At 41.4% G+C, this 19,397-nt stretch overlaps 3 protein-coding genes across 6 annotated transcripts in view; 2 read left to right on the top strand and 1 right to left on the bottom strand.

Moving 5' to 3' along the window:
* The first annotated feature begins 602 nt into the window (after positions 1-602).
* On the top strand, positions 603-9,592 carry LOC117774399 (LIM domain kinase 1-like). Of its 3 annotated transcripts, XM_034606815.1 has the most exons (16): positions 603-908; positions 3,383-3,521; positions 4,756-4,865; positions 4,970-5,143; positions 5,269-5,374; positions 5,446-5,717; positions 5,796-5,985; positions 6,109-6,195; positions 6,347-6,478; positions 6,560-6,619; positions 6,721-6,786; positions 6,908-7,094; positions 7,659-7,714; positions 7,924-8,112; positions 8,365-8,380; positions 8,488-8,579. In XM_034606815.1, exons 1-16 carry the CDS (start codon positions 865-867, stop codon positions 8,550-8,552), a joined length of 1,893 nt encoding a protein of 630 aa, XP_034462706.1. In that variant the 5' UTR covers positions 603-864; the 3' UTR covers positions 8,553-8,579. The 3 variants fall into 3 exon arrangements, with proteins under 3 accessions (XP_034462706.1, XP_034462704.1, XP_034462705.1); XM_034606813.1 differs by lacking the exon at positions 8,365-8,380 and having other exon boundaries at positions 606-908; positions 7,924-8,081; positions 8,575-9,592; XM_034606814.1 differs by lacking the exons at positions 603-908; positions 8,365-8,380 and having other exon boundaries at positions 3,490-3,521; positions 4,970-5,073; positions 7,924-8,081; positions 8,575-9,592.
* Positions 9,593-10,919: 1,327 nt separating this feature from the next.
* On the top strand, positions 10,920-18,687 carry LOC117774402 (septin-5-like). Of its 2 annotated transcripts, XM_034606819.1 has the most exons (13): positions 10,920-11,115; positions 11,509-11,525; positions 12,254-12,646; positions 13,523-13,619; positions 13,721-13,807; positions 13,908-14,031; positions 14,748-14,882; positions 14,990-15,107; positions 15,198-15,299; positions 15,386-15,482; positions 15,784-15,946; positions 16,383-16,485; positions 16,576-18,687. In XM_034606819.1, the coding sequence occupies exons 1-13, from the start codon at positions 11,070-11,072 to the stop codon at positions 16,645-16,647; spliced, it is 1,554 nt and encodes a 517-aa protein (XP_034462710.1). In that variant the 5' UTR covers positions 10,920-11,069; the 3' UTR covers positions 16,648-18,687. The 2 variants fall into 2 exon arrangements, with proteins under 2 accessions (XP_034462710.1, XP_034462711.1); XM_034606820.1 differs by lacking the exon at positions 11,509-11,525 and having other exon boundaries at positions 10,955-11,115.
* Positions 18,688-18,926: 239 nt separating this feature from the next.
* Positions 18,927-19,397, bottom strand: part of LOC117774403 (lissencephaly-1 homolog B) — a 33,182-nt gene continuing 32,711 nt past the window's right edge. Inside the window, exon 12 of the transcript XR_004616066.1 lies at positions 18,927-19,015. The gene's annotated coding sequence lies outside the window, so the exon portion shown is untranslated. The remainder of the gene's footprint in view (positions 19,016-19,397) is intronic.

Raw genomic sequence — 19,397 nt, 5'->3', positions numbered from 1 at the left:
CTGTCAATCAGTTTGTAGGACCTGCACTGTCCATTATGTAAATTCATTTGGATCTAATTATAGAAAATGCACTTAAAAATACAATTAATAACCCTCTAACTAACCAATGTTAAGCACTCTCAATGACTTTGTTATAAGTCTGGTGTCTTCCAGCAAAAGACAAAAACAGCAGCAGAGCCTCACTTACAGATCATGCGAGGGTGTCTTGAGTTCATATTTAACAGTATCACCAGTTTATTTCCTCTGATTCAAACCCCTTCCCTTTCCTTTGCACTTTCACTGAATTCTCCCTCTTTGTTCGTTGTGTGTGATGAATAGAGCGCTTTGCTGTCGGATCAGGACATTGCAGTAATTGGGGCATTCATAAAGAGATTATGCCTGTGCTGATGGGAAACAGAGCTCAGTTCCAAACACACAGGCTTGCAGACTCTCTCACACCACTTCCGAGAAAAACACAGACTCATATTTACTCCTATTAACACTCATGTAGGTTCACGTGTAAGAGCCTGTAAGCTTATCCCTCCCACGATCTTTTGACTCAGCAGAAGACTGTAACTGTATCTTGCAGAGGTCTACATACTGGAAGGAACACAAGGGGGAGGGTGGAGCACAGCTTCTTTACTGGGATAGGTCTGTTTCTCTGCAGCCGGCAGAGGGAGACTGGGCTGCTGGTGTCAGTGGGTCATAGTTTTTTTTTGTCTCTGCACATTAGAGAGGGTACACAGGAAGCCTCTGATCGCATGGACAGAGACCTGCCACCGCTCACAGCAGAGTACATGTATGATCCGCTCATGAACTAACGAGGCCTATTCTTCACTGGGTGGATTGTTTCTGGGTTGTCTATCTGCGAACTGACAGGGCACGATGTCACGGCGGGACCAGAGGTTTCGGAGAGGAATGAAGGGAAGGTAAGAGCCATTGTTTCTAACTGGTGAGATGTGAGTGACTGAATGGAGAGAAAGAGTGAGTAAAAGTGAGAGAAAGCGGTAGAAGAGAATCTAAGAAAACTGTAGCTCAACACTTCCTCAAACACAAGCCTGCTGTGACTAACAGACACATGAGGAACTTCTACTTTACTTTCACATCAACATATGTATGAGAAAGTTGTATAACCAAAACAATGAGAGGAAAAGTTACTACATTGTCAGGGACTGAAGCAGCGAATAGTAAAACCCATAAATACACTTTTTCTCTTTGTTAATTCTGATCCCTGCCATCAAATACACTTCCTTATGTCATACAGAATAAACTCCAAATACCCACACCTATACCGCATACTGTCCATAACACCATATACACATCCCTGCATCACCCAACACAATACAATTAGATCAAAATCTAATGTTTCCTGTTAAAAGCTGCTGTTTCTTAAAAAGGAAGTTCAGCAGGGTGACACAGACACAACAGGGACAAGCGCGAGGAGGTTAATGGATGAAGATGTAGCTTGAGTCGGATGACGGTAACACTTTCAGGTGGAGAAAATGAGAAGTGTAATGAGAAGGGCTGCAGTAGGAAACAGAGGGTGGATAAGTTCTCCTGTGCTGAATCCAGGGTTTTCTCATGACCAGATGTTGAAGCGGAATCGCAGATGTGAAGCTGAAAGGTTCCACATCCGTCGCCAGCGGCACAACGACAAAGACAGGAGGTCAAAAATAAACCTGCAGCTGTCTGACGCTTCTAGTACTTAATTATTTCCTCAGTAACGAGCGAGAGATGGCCCTAACAGATCTCAGTTCTTCCCACCATGCAATATTTCCCCAGCATCTGTTAAGACTAATGATTCCGATGAGTGCATTTACTCTACTGAATACGAGCTGCGGGAAACCTAAAGAAGGACTAATGACTAGAATGGCACTGAGTAGAGCGCATACCTCCTCCAAGGCCCAACAGTCCTATTACATTCAATTAGGCTGCACCAAATAACCAGATGTATAGAAATCACATGCTTAAATAAACCAGATTTTTGTCATTAAGATCCATGAATTATTCTCCGAGAAATATCCAGGATCTGCACCAAAATTGAATAGTTTCTTCCCTGACACATACCGCATCTTTTCACCGAGTTTTGGGAAATCCGTCCAGTAGTTTTTGCGTAATCTTGATTTAAAACGTATACGATAAACATACAAACCCCCAAACAGACAGACAGGGGTAAAACCTCCATGGCAGAGGTAAAGATAACCCTCATTCATCATGTCCACATTGATCCTCATACAATAAATGGCATAAAAGATGATCCTACTCCAAGTTCATGAAATTAATTCATTTTTAGTTCAAATTAAGACCTATTGGTTGTAGTTGTCTCACTAATAACAATGAAGCAGTCTTTGGTGAGCATGATACTCAACCGCCAAAGTGACTGATTAGTACCATCATTTACAAGAAGCAGGTTAAATGGTTATTACCATTTTTGAGTTGTGTAACAATATTTAATGCCTGCAATGGTGATACAATTAATCAAGAAAAGCTTGATTGATCAAGGTTGATCGATCACAGTGAAATGCTGTCTTCAAGTTACGTTGGAGAAAAGTTAAGTCGAACCATCCCGGACTTCCCTCTCAATAGTAAGCTTTTCATTCTCTATTGTAAGAGCAACATGGCCTTTACAGTGGCGGGAGGGAGAGAGGAAACATGGAGCTGTACTCTGTCCAGGAAGTCCCCTCCCACTCTGGCTGTTGTGTTGGAGATAAGAAACAATTCTTTTATTTTGTGTCAATTTTATTTTCACATCCAGGTTTAGCTACTGAGAGGACTGAACGTGCTGCACTGCATTTGAAGAAGAATTGGGTTTTCAGTGGTGACCGTTGTAATGGCTGCACTTTGTTTCGTTCTCTCTAGTAGTGTTTTGAGTGGGTGGGCCCATGGGAAACATTAAGTTGTTGTTTTCTGTGAAAAAATGTGACTTGCCTGGAACCCTACATGACTTCTCCTTTAGTAAGAAGCCATATAATTATGGTGTCCAGCTGAATGTGCACTCTGGCGCAGTGTCATCAGCCATTTGAGATCTGTAATGCATCATTTCAACACCGTCCGTTAAGTGAAGATAACTGTTGATGTCTCAACCTCAAAACCAGTCACACTGTCACACAAGCAGAGTGAAACAAGCAAACAGTGGAACGGAACTGGGCATCAGTGACACAACACAACACGGTGTGGTTAAAAATAGGCAAACTAGGAGAACATGGCCCAACTGACCTAGAAGTGTTCTACCTGATCCTGTATGAGACGATCCAACGGGTCGACTTTCCTCAAGTCTCCCATGACAGATGAGGCTCACGTTACTTTGCTTGGACACACGTCAGAAGTATCTGTTGACATCTTATTGACTCTCCGTCTCCGTCTTACTCACACCACCAACATCACGCTTCCCCCTTTTCTTTAGGTGTTGTGAATGTGGCTGTATCCTGTCTCACTGGTACTATGAAAGAGAGGGACAGCTCTTCTGTAAGAAGCACTACTGGGGCCGTTATGGAGAGCACTGCCACGGCTGCAAGGAGACCATCACAACAGGACTAATTATGGTGACATTCCAATATATTTTTTCAACCAAATGGCACTCAGTAGAGCACATTCCTTTGCCAAGGCCCAACAGTCTCCTTAAATTCACTCCAGCTGCACCAAATTTCAAATAGATATCAGTTCCCTAAATAAGTCAGATTTCTTAAATAAAAATCTACGGATTCATCCCAGGGAACTTTGTGAAAACTTCAAAATGCTAAAGAAAGTGACATTAAACATTCCTGTATCGAGCCCTTTATCGATCCCTTTATCTGGATCAAAAATGTTATGGTTTCTTTCTTGGCCCTGGTCCCAACCTTCAACCAAGTTTCATATAAGATTCAGTTTGGTTGTTTTTGCGTAATTCTGCTGAAAACCAAACAAACCTAACCTCCTTGGCGGAGGTCATTATAAAAGGGAGACGATCAAAGGAAATAAAAGCAACTACAAATTCAGTGTGTATTATTTTGATTATGCTATTACTCTGACACCTCAAAGAAATAGCAGAGTAAAATAGTTCCTTACTGAAGCCTTTTATCTGTGCACACTACAAACTTTAGTCTACATGTACCACAAGATTACACATAAGAGGAAAGCCTCATTTCCCTGCTAGTTTTAACACTCTCGTCTTATTTTGTGATGTTGATGAACTTCCATGATAATAAGTCATAACATCACAGATAAAGACCCAATAACTGGCACAAAGTCACCTTGGCAGATAATCCTTCCTGTTTTCCTGCTAACTCTTTCCAAAACAGTCTGAACTCAACCAGTAGCAAATTGATTGATAGCTGATGAGCTAATTTAAAAATAGCTGCTTTATTGATTGGTCAGAACCACCGGCTGTTCAAACTAACAGGAGCTCATTCAAATATCAAATGTGCACCTTATGTAATATTTATAGATTAGAGTGCGGCTACAATCAAATATTACATTGCGTTCAGAATCTCGGCATAACAGTCATAACAACTATTCAAGTATTCAAAGCATTCAAAGCCTTCCTGCTTCTTGGTTCCCTCCTGATAAGAAAATAAATGTGTTCACTTTTGTCCCTTTCAACTTTCAAACCAGAGGAAATCCTCTGAAAACATCCTGACGCTAAAAAAAGCATTGATGCAGGAATGTCCAGAAAGAACTTAAAATTCAGAGCTGCATTTTTTCAACTTTGACCCCAGCAAATATCATATTGTAAAAAAAACGATATTCCCACAGCCTTTGCATTGTGTTTTACCAGAGTACCTCCATATATACACACAGGTAGCTGGAGAGCAGAAGTACCATCCTGAATGTTTCACTTGCATGAGCTGCGATATGTTGATTGGCGATGGAGAAACGTACACGCTCGTTGAACGCACCAAACTCTACTGGTAAGTTTGAAGCAGAAAGAAAGATGATAAAAATAGAAAACATTTAATTATTGGTCCAGCACATTTCTGATTCTGATGTGTGCTCCTTTTTTTCTATTCTGCAGTGGTCAATGTTTCCGTCAGGATGTGGCGTCAGCTGTGAGACCAGCTGCTCAACTCACCAAGAGTCCCCACATGGTGGCGCTGGTGTCTCTCCCACCCAATGCAGGTGAACACCGAGGTCTGACTGTGGACATTGACCACAGTCAAGACAAAAGTCCTCATGTCGTTGTGACAGAGTGAGTGTTTGGATTTAGAAGATGATGAATAGTGAATTTTTTATTTACTACGCCTTAACCTCGCTAAACCTCTTTGTTTTGTGTCCGACCCCATCTTTCCTACCCCACCACTCATTCTCACTCAGGTTAGACTCAGCTGTCCTCAGCCCAGATCTGCTGTCCTCTGTCCACACCGGCGATCGAGTGCTGGAGGTCAACGGCATTCCTGTTCGCAACATTTCCCCGGATGAGGTAGGCCTCAAACCACCTTACTGAAAAAACCACAATGTCCCCAAAGGCCAACCCAATATTCTTTCCTCTAGATACACTGTGTGATCCTGGACACTAGCAGACCACTGCAGCTCACCATTGAACACAACCCGCGGCCTCCTGACGACCTCCTGCACTCAAACAGTCCTCAGGACAGCATCGCCTGTTCTGACCCCTGTTCTCACAAAAAACTTTCATCAACCCACAAACTCCAGAGTCTGGAGGAAGAGCCAAATCCAGGGGAGGAGACGGCTGAAAAAAACAGATTGAGCCTCTCACCACCTCAGCACCAAGGAACCATGGGAATGCGATCCAGACATATCCTGTAAGTGCTGATTTCCAGCCTACTTTGACTTACGATTCCCCTCTTTCTCTCTGTCTAAATCTTCCATTTGTTTCCCAGGCGCAGCTGTAGTATAGATAAGTGTCCTCTGTCCACTGGAGCACTGACGCTGTTATGTCAAAGGAGAGACATGGTTCGCTCAGAGTCTCTTCGTGCCGACCATGGAGATCGGACTCATCGCATCTTCAGACCCTCAGACCTCATCCATGGAGAAGTGCTTGGCAAGGGCTTCTTTGGTCAGGCTGTCAAGGTACCACAGTTACTTTTTTCAAATCAATTTGTTCCTTGACTTGTTCGAAGCATCTCGAACAACTGTGCGCCTATTGTCCGTTCTTTGTAAGTTATGTAAGACAGCCATCTTGTTTCTGTCAAGGTGACGCATCGTGAGACAGGGGAGGTGATGGTGATGAAAGAGTTGATTCGATTTGATGAGGAGACGCACAAGACTTTCTTAAATGAGGTAAGTTGTCCTCAGACTGGGAATGACCACGTGTTTGAAGATGCAAGTAGCAGGGAAACTTAAATTTCTTATTCTAGATGATAAACTCACTCATATGCACCAGGGCCTCTCATGGTCAATATGTCTATTTTCATGTTTTGATTATGTACAGGTGAAGGTGATGCGATGTCTGGACCATCCCAATGTGCTAAAGTTCATTGGGCTGTTTTACAAAGACAAACGAATAAACTTCATCTCTGAATACATCCAGGGAGGAACTCTTCGAGAAACCATCATAAAAATGGTAAGTTTAGATTGTTTGGGTTTTAATGGTTCTTCACGAGTCCCCAGACACTCTATGCTGATCACATTAATTTTGCTGCAGGACAAGGACTTTCCCTGGAGTACAAGAGTTAGTTATGCCAAAGATATTGCGGCTGGAATGGTGAGTCTCTCTCTGGTCAATATTCTAAAAGTAAAAGTTCAAAATCATTGCTTAATCTCCTATAAACTCTGTCTAATATATTCAACATTTCTCCTTCGAAGGCTTATCTACACTCCATGAATGTTATCCATCGAGATCTAAACTCTCACAACTGCCTGGTTAGAGAGGTAAACGAGTGGCGATCTGAATTTTGAGTGTGCTCACTATTTCCTCTTTTAAATAAAACTGAGAATAACACCTTCATTGAATGTTCTTACTATTTCTTTCTCTCCATGTCTGCTTGTTTAGAACCAGTCTGTGGTGGTGGCAGATTTTGGACTGGCCAGGCTGGTGAGGGAGGAGAAGAATCAGATCAGAACATCTTCTATGGAGCGGCCTGCGAAGGGGACGCTGTCGGAGCTCCGCAGGCCTGACAGGAGGAAGCGGTACACTGTGGTAGGAAACCCCTACTGGATGGCCCCTGAGATGATCCATGGTGAGTGCTCAATGTCAATCCTACCAGCCAATCAGCACAGCAGTCTCTACATCAAGAAACCTCCATGGCATCCAATTTGTCTCTGAGACCCAATAAGTAAAGATTGTTTGTTTCCAGTAAAATATAACTAGTTATAATGCTTTAGTTCATTCACCCCAATTAAATTTTGGGATGATTTGTATGAAACAAGATGATGATAAAAATCCATTGTAAGCCTAATTTCCTTTTCTGTAACATCGGCCTGCCAGTAGTGATAGAAGAAACATACTCAAATATAAGGAAATAAATATAAATAGCAATGAAACAATGATTGTGAATAAAGGTCAAGTCAGACCTCACAGCATGTGAGTGTGAAGATTTCTAAACAGTGATGAACACATTGTTGTTAGTGAGGTTTCCAAATAAATGCTGACTAACTTCCACTTTCCTTATCACAAGTGCCACAGTGAGGTAAATGTGCAAAAAGGCATTAAGGAGGAGTGTGTAGTTACTCTAAGGCCTAATAGCAGATCCAAAGCAAACACACTGATCTCTACATCTCCAACTCTCCTCTTCACCTCTTAGGAAAAACCTATGATGAACGGGTGGACGTCTTTTCTTTTGGTATCATGATATGTGAGGTAAGACCGTAGAGGTAAAACATTCCTAAATATACAATTCACGTGATTTCTAATAATCAAAATGATGTGGTGATGAGGTTACAGGGTTGTGTACATGTCAGAGGAAAAAAATGATAGTATCCATATTTTCTCTGGGTTTTTCCACAACTCAAGCATCTTCACTTCTAGTTTGAAATCTAAGTATAGTATCTTTCTTTATCTCTCTTAAGATAATAGGCAGAGTGAGTGCCGACCCTGACTACCTTCCCCGTACAAACGACTTTGGGCTGAATGTAGTCAGCTTCCTGCAGCAGTACCACCCTCCACTGTGCCCCTCTGCCTTCCTGCCACTGGCTGCCCTGTGCTGTGACATGGACGCTGATAAACGGTATGACCGCACAAGCAGAACTGCAAACACAAATTTCTATTGAAGCAAAAATATAATCGGCAAGTAAATATTAGTTAGTATTTTGGCTCAAATGTCATTACTTTGTTATTGTTAACAAAACATCGACACATTTAAATAAGTTTGTTTGATATGTGGTAAGTCAGCATGCTGGGAAGAAAGCTGCTAAATAAAATGTTGCCATAACTACTACAGGAAGTCATGTGATCATTTACTGGTTCCTGGTTTGTTGCTGCAAAACGTATGTAGAGTATAGTCTCATAATAACTTAAGTATGAGGCACACAGCTTCAAGCTTCTCAGTAGAGCGCTTGGGTGTTTGCTGGCCAAACAGTGAATTCTGTACCAAGCAAAGCATTACACAAACTGAAATAGTGCAGACCGGTCTAGTAAATATTTGATATACTACTGCAGTACAGCATGCAAGGCCCTGAAGCCCCCTCATTATCACTAATCTTTGTCTTTCACCATTTCAGTCCTTCCTTCTCAAAGCTGGCGGAGTGGCTGGAGAACCTGCTCATGCACCTGGACATCGGTTTGCCTTTGCTCTCTGAGTTAGAGCAGCTCCGTCGAGCTTTCTGGCAAAACCACACACAACTAAACTCTCACAACCAGGGCAACACCCTGACATCTCATGAATTAACCCACTGCTCACAGCCACGAGGACAGAGCCCTGATCCTAAGAGTTGTACAGACAATGCAAATGACCACATGGAGTCTAGTCACCTGCCTCAAAGCCAAGACCAAGACAGTAAACCTGACAGTCATTTGGATGGACAGCATCACACTGATGACGTGAGGACAGAGCACAACCTCAGCTGCTTGAGCAGAGACTGTACGAACCACTCACAAGACAACAGGCAGTGTTGCATGTCTGCAAGCGCAGAGTCAGACAAGGACAGACCTGAAAGCTGTGAACACAATAACCCCTCAGGACGAGTCCAAGTCAACAGCTCTCTGCTCGGCCAGCACAGGAAGACGTGCAGAGCGCTGTGGGACAGATCTACGGAGGACAGCTCCTTCCTCTGAATTCTTATAATCTGCTGGGTGAGACAGGACCCATCTGCAAAGCCCTGCTGTAAAAACATTTTATCAACACACCGGTGCCTTCTCGACGACGGGGAGAGAACTGAAAGTAAGGAGTACTGCTCAGAGAACGTGAAGGGAAAAGTAGAAACAGTGCACACATCTTATAACAGTTGCCTCATGTTGCTCTGTGAACCAGTATTTACAATTTCTCTTTACCATATTCTACAATACTATGATAATAGTATATCTGTGATAAGCTAAACCTCATAGTCAATCTATTAGTTGGGTCCAAGTATCAACTTTGTGGCCAGAAACTGTGAAACACATAGCACTTTATGCTTTGAATTGCATGCGTCACATATTTATCAGAATGCCTTATATGAATTTTTCTGTTAAAAATGTAAAAACCACATTCAACACTCTGAGCTGTGAACAAACTACGACAATAAAGAAGATTAAAAAGTACTTGGACTCGATTGAAATTACTTTTTACCATTAAATACTCACTAGCTTAAATGTACTACTACTTGTTTGAATATAATGAATTAAATAATTAATGAAAAGCTAACCTGCAGGTTTAATACATGGTACTCATAATTAAACAAATAGAAAATATACACAAGGTAAAATGCTCTTTAGTAGGAAATGTAATGTTATGTAAGTACCTCTCAAATGTTAGCATTAGCCTTCATACCTTCAAATCTTCTGCTAGCTCCTTGCTAAATTTGGACAGAAACTAAAATTTTAAACTTAATATTTTTGTGTGCATCTTTAATAAATGTCATTTACATTGTTCTTGCTTTGTTTTTTCGCAGATACAAAAATGTTTAAGGATATTTAGCATTAGCCTACTTGCTAAGCTAACTAGCTGTCATAACATTAGGATGAAATTAGCTTTTAGCTGGTTGTGCTTCTGACAATAGATTTCCAACTTTATCACAGTTACGTCAGAAGCGTCCATCTTTTGTGGTCAATGCATTTATTCACACTTTCAACAAAAACCTGCCAATAAAACCGCTCACTCACCATTTCAGTGTCAAACACCTGCTGCTAATGCTGCTAGCTCCTCTGTGCTAGTGCAGGTTGCCAGGTAAGAGTCACACATCCCCCATCTATCCAAATAACACTCAAACCTGGCAACTCATAGGTCGTTTGCGACAAATACATAAATATATAGAAATATAGATATAATAAAATGTACACCTGGAACTAATAGGCTAAATTGATGGTGGATATATCACGAATGTGCATCAGAAACTATTCAGACTCCTTCACTCACTTGTGTTGTAGGTCAAATGTTTAACTGGATAAAACTGAATCAATCTACAATCTGCCAATGAAAATAAAAGCAGGGCATCGATACCTTTTTAAAGGAAATATCTTTTGCAAAAAAAGAAAACAATAGTAATATTCCTAAAAACATGTTTTCCCTTTGTCATTATGACTTTAGCAAATTCCACTTTTGAATTTAAACCTGCAAGATAGTAAATTGCATAAAGTGAAGGGTGAAGTGAAGTCTGAATAATTACTCAAGACACTGTATTTATCCCAGTCGTGTTAAAATAAGATGCAAAACCTTGAGCTAGAATATAACCTATCGTTTGGAAACTTCACTTAACTGTTATTATTACTATTATTATTATTAGTAGTAGTAGTAGTAATAGTAGTAGTAGTAGTAGTAGTAGTAGTAGTATTTCTATTATTATTATCATAGATATTTTATGATTTTTTCATTATTGTTGTTGTTATTGTTGTTGTTGTTCCTCTGTCCTCCACTGTACCACATTATCCCCAGTGAGCGAGCTGCACCCTGAGCTCAGTCCAGCACATGGAGCAGCAGTGATCACACACGCACACCATATGGCTCTTCACATTTTATCACTTCTCGTGTAGTTGTTGTTGTGTGGTCACTGTGTAACTTATCCAGGGACCGAGCAGCAGCATGCAGCACATGTCCTCTCCGGTCAGGTTCCGCAACCATAAGAAAGGTACGTCCACCACCACACTGAACACCAGCATTTATACACACACACACACCTCTGCTTCATTGTTTTATTGAATTTACCAACAGCTTGTGGAAATCACATTTCTCAGCCCGGTGAAAAACCAATAGAACAGCCTGTGGTATTTCTACAGGGTTTATGTGATCTATTCAAACTAAAGGATAAAATGTATAAGTTGTGTTTACTTGTATTAGTAAGTAATTCTTAAATTTTATTAGTTCAATTTATTCTTTGATTTATTTGGCAAAGGTGAATTAACATCCATTTCTGTTCTTAATATCCAGCTTATACATCGAGCCCTTTTGCATTTGTATTATATTACAAACCATCATTTTTTTCCCACATATTTTTTTTATTCATGCTCTCCTCGCAAAAAAGCTGCAACCTTATCAGAGGTAGGACAACTTTGTGGAATATTCTTTAATCATAGTGTTGATAGCTTGTGAAAATGTGTGTGCGTGTGTGTATTTAAGAGTTAAATCACCAACTTCCCCCCACCCCGACAGAGCATTAAGCTGGGTTAAGCCCCGTTGCAAAGCTTTGTGGGTAATGAGAGCTGACAGGTAGAGGGATGCCAAACCCAACCTGCTCAGGCCACCAGCAGCAGTGAGAGCTGTGCTGCTGCCTTCAGACAGGGTCAAAAAGAGTGATGTGTATCTCCTGTGAGGAAATTACCAAGGCAGGTGTGGACCGAGGCCTTTGGAAAAAAGAAGAGAGCACAAAAACAGACAGAGACTTGTAGCCCTCATGACTATTTTCATCCACTTGCTTTGTCTACAGAAGGGTGACAATGAAAAATTCTCCTTTAAACAAAAGACTTGAGTCTAGTCAATACATCCAATTTGACCCTCGTGTTTGCGAACCTGCAGATCAACACTGACTGTTGTGTGTATCTCCCCCATCGCTGGACAGATGGATGAGGGCCTCTGTAATGGTATAAAGGGATCGCAGGTCACAGCCAATCAGTGTAGAAAGGGTATAGCTGCACTGCAACAGAAAACTTATCACGTCATGTTTATTCAAGGGCCCATATCTGAAATGTGAAATAAATAAAATGTAAATCCATGTGTCATACACAACAGATGAGGGGAAAGATGGACATTTTTGCTGTGTCTTGTCCTAGTTTTCCAGTCTGTCCATTGATGATCAGGAGGACACTCAGTTTCCCTTCGCCATGAGGGACCTGCCTGCTGTCTCTCAGCCTGGCGATCAGCACCAGGAACCAGGTCACCAGATGTCAGTGAACCACGGGGCAGAGGGACCCCGTGCCACAACCAACGGGAGACGCCCCAGCCTTCCCGGGACCCCCCCTCCTGCCCGTCCCATCCCCTGCCTCCCTACCACCGATTCTCCAACAGCCCCTCAGAGACCACACCGTGCAGGAGTGGACTCAGGGTTTCAGCCCCTGCCGCTGAGGAAGCAGCTCGTCTCTCAGACGTCTCTGGACTCTACGGGCAGCTCGGTCTCCCGTCCACACAGTCCGTGGGGACGCTTTGACCCCTATGACTCTCCAGAGGTGTGTTCTGCGTGTTTTTACCTGTGTGTATCATTACTGTTTGTGTGTTATTATCTGTCAGTGCCCAAGATGACAGACGTGATGTTTGCCTTGTGATCTAATTATTTTTTAGGGCATTTGGCGATTGAACCCTAACCCTCAATGAACCTTTTAATTCCCAAATACAAAAACGAATCAAAATATGAAGCAGAACAAAAACACATGACCTTTCATTTTATTTCCTTGTACATCACCAAACCCTGACCCACTGTCAGATACACAGCTCTCATCCTGTTGACAAATCTCTCACATGCACTTGTGAAAAAAAGAGTTTTACTTTGCACAGAGGTCAGCCAGCTGCTTTCAATTTCAAAACAGAGCTGCAAAGTTCCCCCTCGCTGATAAAGACTGATGCCACTGATGGTCAATGAGTAAACCTACTTATAAGGCTGCAGCATCACAGGGGAAATCAGGACACATTTTGGTTATTGATCAAAACTAATAACTGATTTCTAAATCAATGATGAAATTTCAGTGTTTCATTTCATTTTCTCTGGGTAAAGTTGGACAAAGCTTTTCTGTGACGGCAGTGCGGTGTTGTGAGTTATTTCAAACACACAAAATAATATCTGAATATAAAACTAAACTAAGTATTACTATCAATATTGCATGGTACTGCATTCAGATATATATTTTGGAGTAACTGAGTTTTCAATAGGCCCTTGAAATGCACTTTCATTGCTTGGCTCAACATCTTAATGTGCTTTTTTAAACTTTGATTTAATCTCTATACATTTTTACCTGTGATTTACTTGAAATGAAATCAAAAACAATATTTACTATGATGTTTTGAGCAAAGTATTTGAGTTCATCTACTAAATCCATTTCTGTCTGCAGGATCAGGACAAGGAGTATGTGGGATTTGCCACGTTGCCCAACCAGGTTCACAGAAAAACAGTGAAGAAAGGTTTCACGTTTACACTCATGGTGGCAGGTCAGTCCCTCTCTGTTTGTCTGCTCAGAGACAAACACTGCACAGTTGGATGTGATGTTTTGAATCTGGGTTGCAGAGTGTCTCTCTTGTTCCCTCTGTAGGAGAGTCTGGCCTCGGGAAATCCACACTAATCAACAGTTTGTTCCTCACTGACCTCTACAAAGAGAGGAAGGTTCCTAATGCTGAAGGTGAGGTTACTTCATGTATCACTTGCATATGGGACAGGTTCATGTCATCAGCTGTCAGTGATGCTGCCACAGCTTACGTTGCACTTGTGTGCGTCTGCAGAACGAATCAGTCAAACAGTCGACATCATCAAACACACCGTCAGCATCGAGGAGAAAGGAATCAAACTGAGGCTCACCATCATAGACACGCCCGGGTTCGGAGACGCCGTCAACAACTCAGAAAGGTGAGGTCAGCATCTCTCTGCAGGTTAAAACCCAGACAGGAATCACTGCTGCTTTATTGAACTGGTAACCAGTTGAATGGCAACACAAGCACAGAAAATAGGCTTTTATTTTGAAAAATCGCTCATGTCAGTGGTCAGCCAGGAATGTTTTAAGGGATTTGGGGGCCCCAGACAAGAGGGACCTGGGGGAGCCTACATCAAACAAGCCCTGAGAAACACATGATACCAAACCACATTAATTCTAATCTTCAAACCATTTCTTTAATATCAAAATTATAAACAAAGTTAATACTTTGCTAACATATAAATAATATGTATCCTTCCGTCCTCTGTGCTTGTTTCATACGTATTTGTCTTCTGAAACTTTACGGATACATATAGAGCAGATGAAACAAAGCAGTACCAACGAAAATCATGACAGGGGCAGTGTAGCCAAAAGTTCAAGCGTGACGTGGACACAAACTTTTTGGGGAGAGACTTGAAGAGTTAGTCAGAGACGACAGGCGAATAGATGATGTCGCAGGAACAAACAACCGATCATGGAATTTACAAGGGTTCTCAAAAGATTTTCTCTGCTGTGAACTAATGTAATCGCCTGTTCTCAGGGGCCCCTCCCTCTCAGCTCAGAGCCCGAAGCAAGTACCTCCTTTGCCTTCCCTGTTTGCGGACGTCTCTGTTGTTGTTTCACTCACTCAAAGTTTATGTGTTTGCATCAGCTGGAAGCAGATAGAGGACTACATCGACGAGCAGTTTGAAAAGTACTTCCGAGATGAGAGCGGCTTGAACAGAAGAAACATCCAGGACAACAGAGTTCACTGCTGCCTCTACTTCATCTCTCCCTTCGGCCACGGGTACACGGACGTTCTGGTGTTTGACTTGTGCACATGTGGCTGAAATAGAAATTGTTCTTTTGGGTTTATTTTTGTATGTACGCACTTATGTGTTTTCCTCCCATCAGCCTTCGACCTCTGGACGTTGAGTGCATGAAGGCCATCCACGAAAAAGTCAACATAGTTCCAATATTGGCCAAAGCCGACAGTCTGACACAGGCAGAGGTCTGCAGGAAGAAGATGAAGGTACGAGATCTCACGTTGTCTTAAGTTTCAATCACATAAAAGATAATCGCTCTAAAGCCTTGTTTTTGTTTTTGTCTCCACGGACTCAAGATCCAAGAGGAGATGAAACAGTTTGGCATCAACATCTACCAGTTTCCAGAGTGTGATTCAGACGAGGACGAAGACTTTAAGACGCACGACCAGATCCTCAAGGTTCTTCGCTTGAATCCTCATGTTATAAATGAGTTGTTGGATCCACCTCGAGACTGACAGCTCATTGGTTCTCCTTCTCTCTGCAGGACAGCATCCCGTTCGCAGTGATCGGGGGTAACGTTCAAGTGGAGAGTAAAGGTCGCAGATTCAGAGGTCGTCTGTATCCCTGGGGGGTGGTCGAAGGTAAAACACACAAACATATACTCCAGTGACAATCATCATGGAGACATTATGTTCTCTGGTTGCCGTCCCAATCTTGTGACCACGATATCTAAAGGACAGCCCAAGGAAATATTTTGTTGGACTCAAGGATGAACTGATTGTATTTTGGTGCTCGAAGGTCAAAGGTCACAATATCCTCGTATTTCTGTGAATGTGAATTGAGCCCGTTCACATCCGTTGTTCTCGTTGTGGTTGTCCTGTTAAAAATAAAATCAAAACCAGTGTGATCCAGCTACATGTTGTCATGTTGTTCCAATCTCAGTGGAGAACCCGGCTCACTCTGACTTCCTGTTGCTGAGGAACATGCTGGTGAGGACGCACATGCAGGACCTGAAGGACGTGACGCGGGAGACGCACTACGAGAACTACCGAGCGCAGTGCATCCAGAACATGACCCGCATGGTGGTGCAGGAGAGGAAACGCAGGTGGGACGAGGCAGGACATATACACATCCATTGTTTGAGTCACTGAGCTTCCAGTACTTCGTTGGTTGCCTCTTAAACTGTAGCTTCCTGGAGGAGAGAGATTTGTATTTAAATTTTCTTTTCCATTGGTATTTTCAGGCAGAAAGAAAGGGTTGAAATCGGCCACAATAAATTGGTACATGAAATGATCTTTCACTACATATGTAATGGCTTATTTAACACATTGTTAAAATACCAATTGTGAAGGAATGGGTAATTTCTTAAGCCTGAATTTTCCATATCATATATAAATCATTTAAAGATTTCTTCAGGCCTTTTCTTACATTCTCAGTTAGGATGTTTCAGAACATTTTAAAATAAAAGTTAGTAAAAAATGAAACATACAATAGATGTTTATGCAGATTTTGTTCTTCTTCTTTGTCTGTGTGTGTTTTAGTTTGCGTGAGAAGTTTCAAGAAGGCAGCGAGGACAACTTCCCTCTGCCGCTCGCCGCCGTTGACAGTCAGAAGGAAAGACTCATCTTTGAGAAAGACGAAGAGGTACATTTGTTTTTTTTACTCACTAACTCACTCACTCACTGACAAATGTGATCGGCCCTGATCTACTCCTTTATTTGTTGGTGTCTGTAGCTGAGGAGGATGCAGGAGGTGCTGGAGAGGATTCAGGAGCAGATGCAGCACAGTCACAGAGGCGACTGCTGATCCTCCCACGATTCCCTGGGAGAGGAGACGGACCAGCAGCGAACAGGAAGACAGAGACAGCCCCCGTTTATAGAATATGATGTCAGAACAGGAAACGAGCCACATGATATCCAGAGCCTTGTCTGATTATTGTTCTCCAGGACAAGGCATGAATAGTGAGGTTTTCCCCAGTGTACGTGCACCAGACTTCTAAGTGATTATCATAAACCTGCTTTTTAAAATGAAACTAAAATCTCGTAAAAAAAAAAACTCTTCAAATTAAAAGTGACTTCTGCAAAATCTTTAATACGTTTTAGTGTTCAAATGACAGATTCATAATTTTACATGAAAGAATGTGAAATAGCTTCAGTTGTCTGTTAATTGACCGATTTCCTTTTACTTTTATTTAGCTTTATATTTTATTATGTATAAATAGAGGCTTTTAAATTATGATCATAATGACTTGTCGATAAGCTGCGTGTTCTCAACCCAACACTTTCATTATATCGTCAACAAAACAAGACAATTGTATCTAAAGATTTCTTTGTGCATCAAATTCAACTTGAAACTTCTTGACCAAGATGAATCTAAATATCAATAAGCTGCACTTAAGGTTTGTTGCTTTGACAACAACTCCAGATAAATAGAAGAAGCTTGAGCTTTGAAAAAGACTCATGTCAACAAACGTAATCGACAATGAGCATCAAAGAGAAGCCCGATGTGAAAACTCTGAACAAGGACACAACGACAAAACAGACACATGAGCTCTGTTAGATTTCTTCTTTGTGCAGCCAGGAGAAGCATGAGGAGCAGCCACAGGCTCAGTGTGGTGTTCAAGAGCACTTCAGCAGGTCACAGGTGGATTTATCTAATCTGTAAGTTTCACTATGAGTCAACAGTTTCGTTCTGTTGTCTCCAAGAAGGTTTCGTTTTCACCCTCGTCCATTTGTTTGTTGGTTGGTTTGTTTGTAAGCAAGATTACCGAACAAACTACAGGACGGATTATCACGAAGGTTTGAGGATGTGAAATGGATCAGGTAAGAACCCATCAAATTTCGGCGTAGACCCGGATCAGGGGGCAAATCCAGGAATTTTCTTTCTTTATCATAGCAAGAGGCGTTTTTCAACATTTTCACCAATGTCCAAGGAATTGATTCATGGAAATATGATGAAAATAATCAGCCATATGTTTGGAGTGTGTGAAATTTGGTGCAGCTTGATAGAACTTAAGGAAACTGTTGAGCCTTGGCAGCCATTCTGGTTTTATTAATGTAATAGCACAGCTCATCAATTAGTATCTTTGATAATTGTGTAGCGCTGCCATCTAGTGGTCATTGTGGTGATATTGGGTTTGTAACACGTAAACTGCATTTTCAAGGTTTTTGTAACTTGTGTTTTTTTTTTTATCTTTCAATTTTTGTGTTACAAGGAAGTTTTGTCTGTATATATTTTTTCACGCGACCATTAAAACACAGGAGCAAGAAGTGTTGTAAATGTAATAAGATTTATTAAGAATCTTTATTATTTCATCAGCATAATTCTTCATTAATAATATGTTTTATCCATTATCATCATTGTTATCTTAAACAGTGGACAGATAGATCTAAAAGGCAGCCCAAAGTGTACAGGCGATATATAACTTAAAACTTTCTCCATAGGGAAAACATGTTTTTATATTCATATATAATATCAATGTAGCATGAGGTCCAAGATCCTGCCCACGTTATACAGTATTGTACATGGTCCCGAAAATAAACATGAAAACAAAACCTTTAAACAAAATGAACCTAAACGGCAATCTACATGCAAAAAAACAAACAAAGAAACAAGCATTTCAAATTGTAAGATACATACACTCATATGCCAAAACGTGCATACCATCACAAATTTACAAAACTTTCATACATACATACAAATATTACAAAACTCAAATTGAATATTAGACATCAGTTTGTTGTCAAGAAAAAGAGCAACAACTTTTTTTGTCATTTTCTTTTTTCACTCCCGCGCGACTCAGTCCAACTCACAAAATGGAAAAACTTAAAAAAAACAAACCAACAGGAAAAAAGAAAACAAAACATGTATGACAGTAAATCTTTGTCTCTTCCATTCGCTCAGTGCGTACGTGTTTCGCCAGAGTTGTCACAGTGTTCAGGAAAACTGAGTATAGGCACACACCACAGCACCCAGACGGGCTCATACCATAAATCACCTCTGTGTACAAAAATAACTTGCTTGCTTGCCACACACACACACACACACACACACACACACACACACACACACACACACACACACACACACACACACACACACACACACACACACACACACACACACACACACACACACACACACACACACACACACACACACACACACACACACTCTTTCATGCACAGGGCAAACTGTATAACCAAAGAAACAGAGCCATGCTACAGGTACAATAGGATTAACTATAGTACAGAATATAAAACATTGAATACACTCACATGTACAGACGCAACATTGAGAAACAGCAGAAGAGGCAAAGAGCAGATCCGCGAGACGCCGACTACATCCACACACTGATGGGAGATCTGATGATGTGACACGTGTAGGCTGAGAAGAAGGCTGTGGAGCCACGAGCTGTTTGAGTATGACCTTGAACATACACACACACATACAGACACACACACACACACACAAAGAAAGTGTGCGACACAACACATTTTCCATTTTTGAAATATAGAAAAAATGTCTGGTCTGGAGCAGAGGAGTCAGCTTGATGT

The sequence above is a fragment of the Hippoglossus hippoglossus genome, chromosome 14 (genome assembly GCF_009819705.1).
Source record: "Hippoglossus hippoglossus isolate fHipHip1 chromosome 14, fHipHip1.pri, whole genome shotgun sequence".
NCBI lineage: Eukaryota > Metazoa > Chordata > Actinopteri > Pleuronectiformes > Pleuronectidae > Hippoglossus > Hippoglossus hippoglossus.
Note: the sequence above shows the minus strand (reverse complement) of the source record. Positions and strands in the feature narration are given on the sequence as shown.

Coding starts and splice junctions, on each gene's coding strand:
- LOC117774402 (XM_034606819.1), top strand. CDS start 11,070: ATGCAGCACATGTCCTCTCCGGTCAGGTTCCGCAACCATAAGAAAG. Junction 15,108..15,197: donor TCTGCAGGAAGAAGATGAAG/GTACGAGATCTC, acceptor CACGGACTCAAG/ATCCAAGAGGAGATGAAACA. Junction 15,483..15,783: donor TCCCTGGGGGGTGGTCGAAG/GTAAAACACACA, acceptor TTCCAATCTCAG/TGGAGAACCCGGCTCACTCT.
- LOC117774399 (XM_034606813.1), top strand. CDS start 865: ATGTCACGGCGGGACCAGAGGTTTCGGAGAGGAATGAAGGGAAG. Junction 5,144..5,268: donor CCTCATGTCGTTGTGACAGA/GTGAGTGTTTGG, acceptor ATTCTCACTCAG/GTTAGACTCAGCTGTCCTCA. Junction 5,718..5,795: donor ATGCGATCCAGACATATCCT/GTAAGTGCTGAT, acceptor TTTGTTTCCCAG/GCGCAGCTGTAGTATAGATA.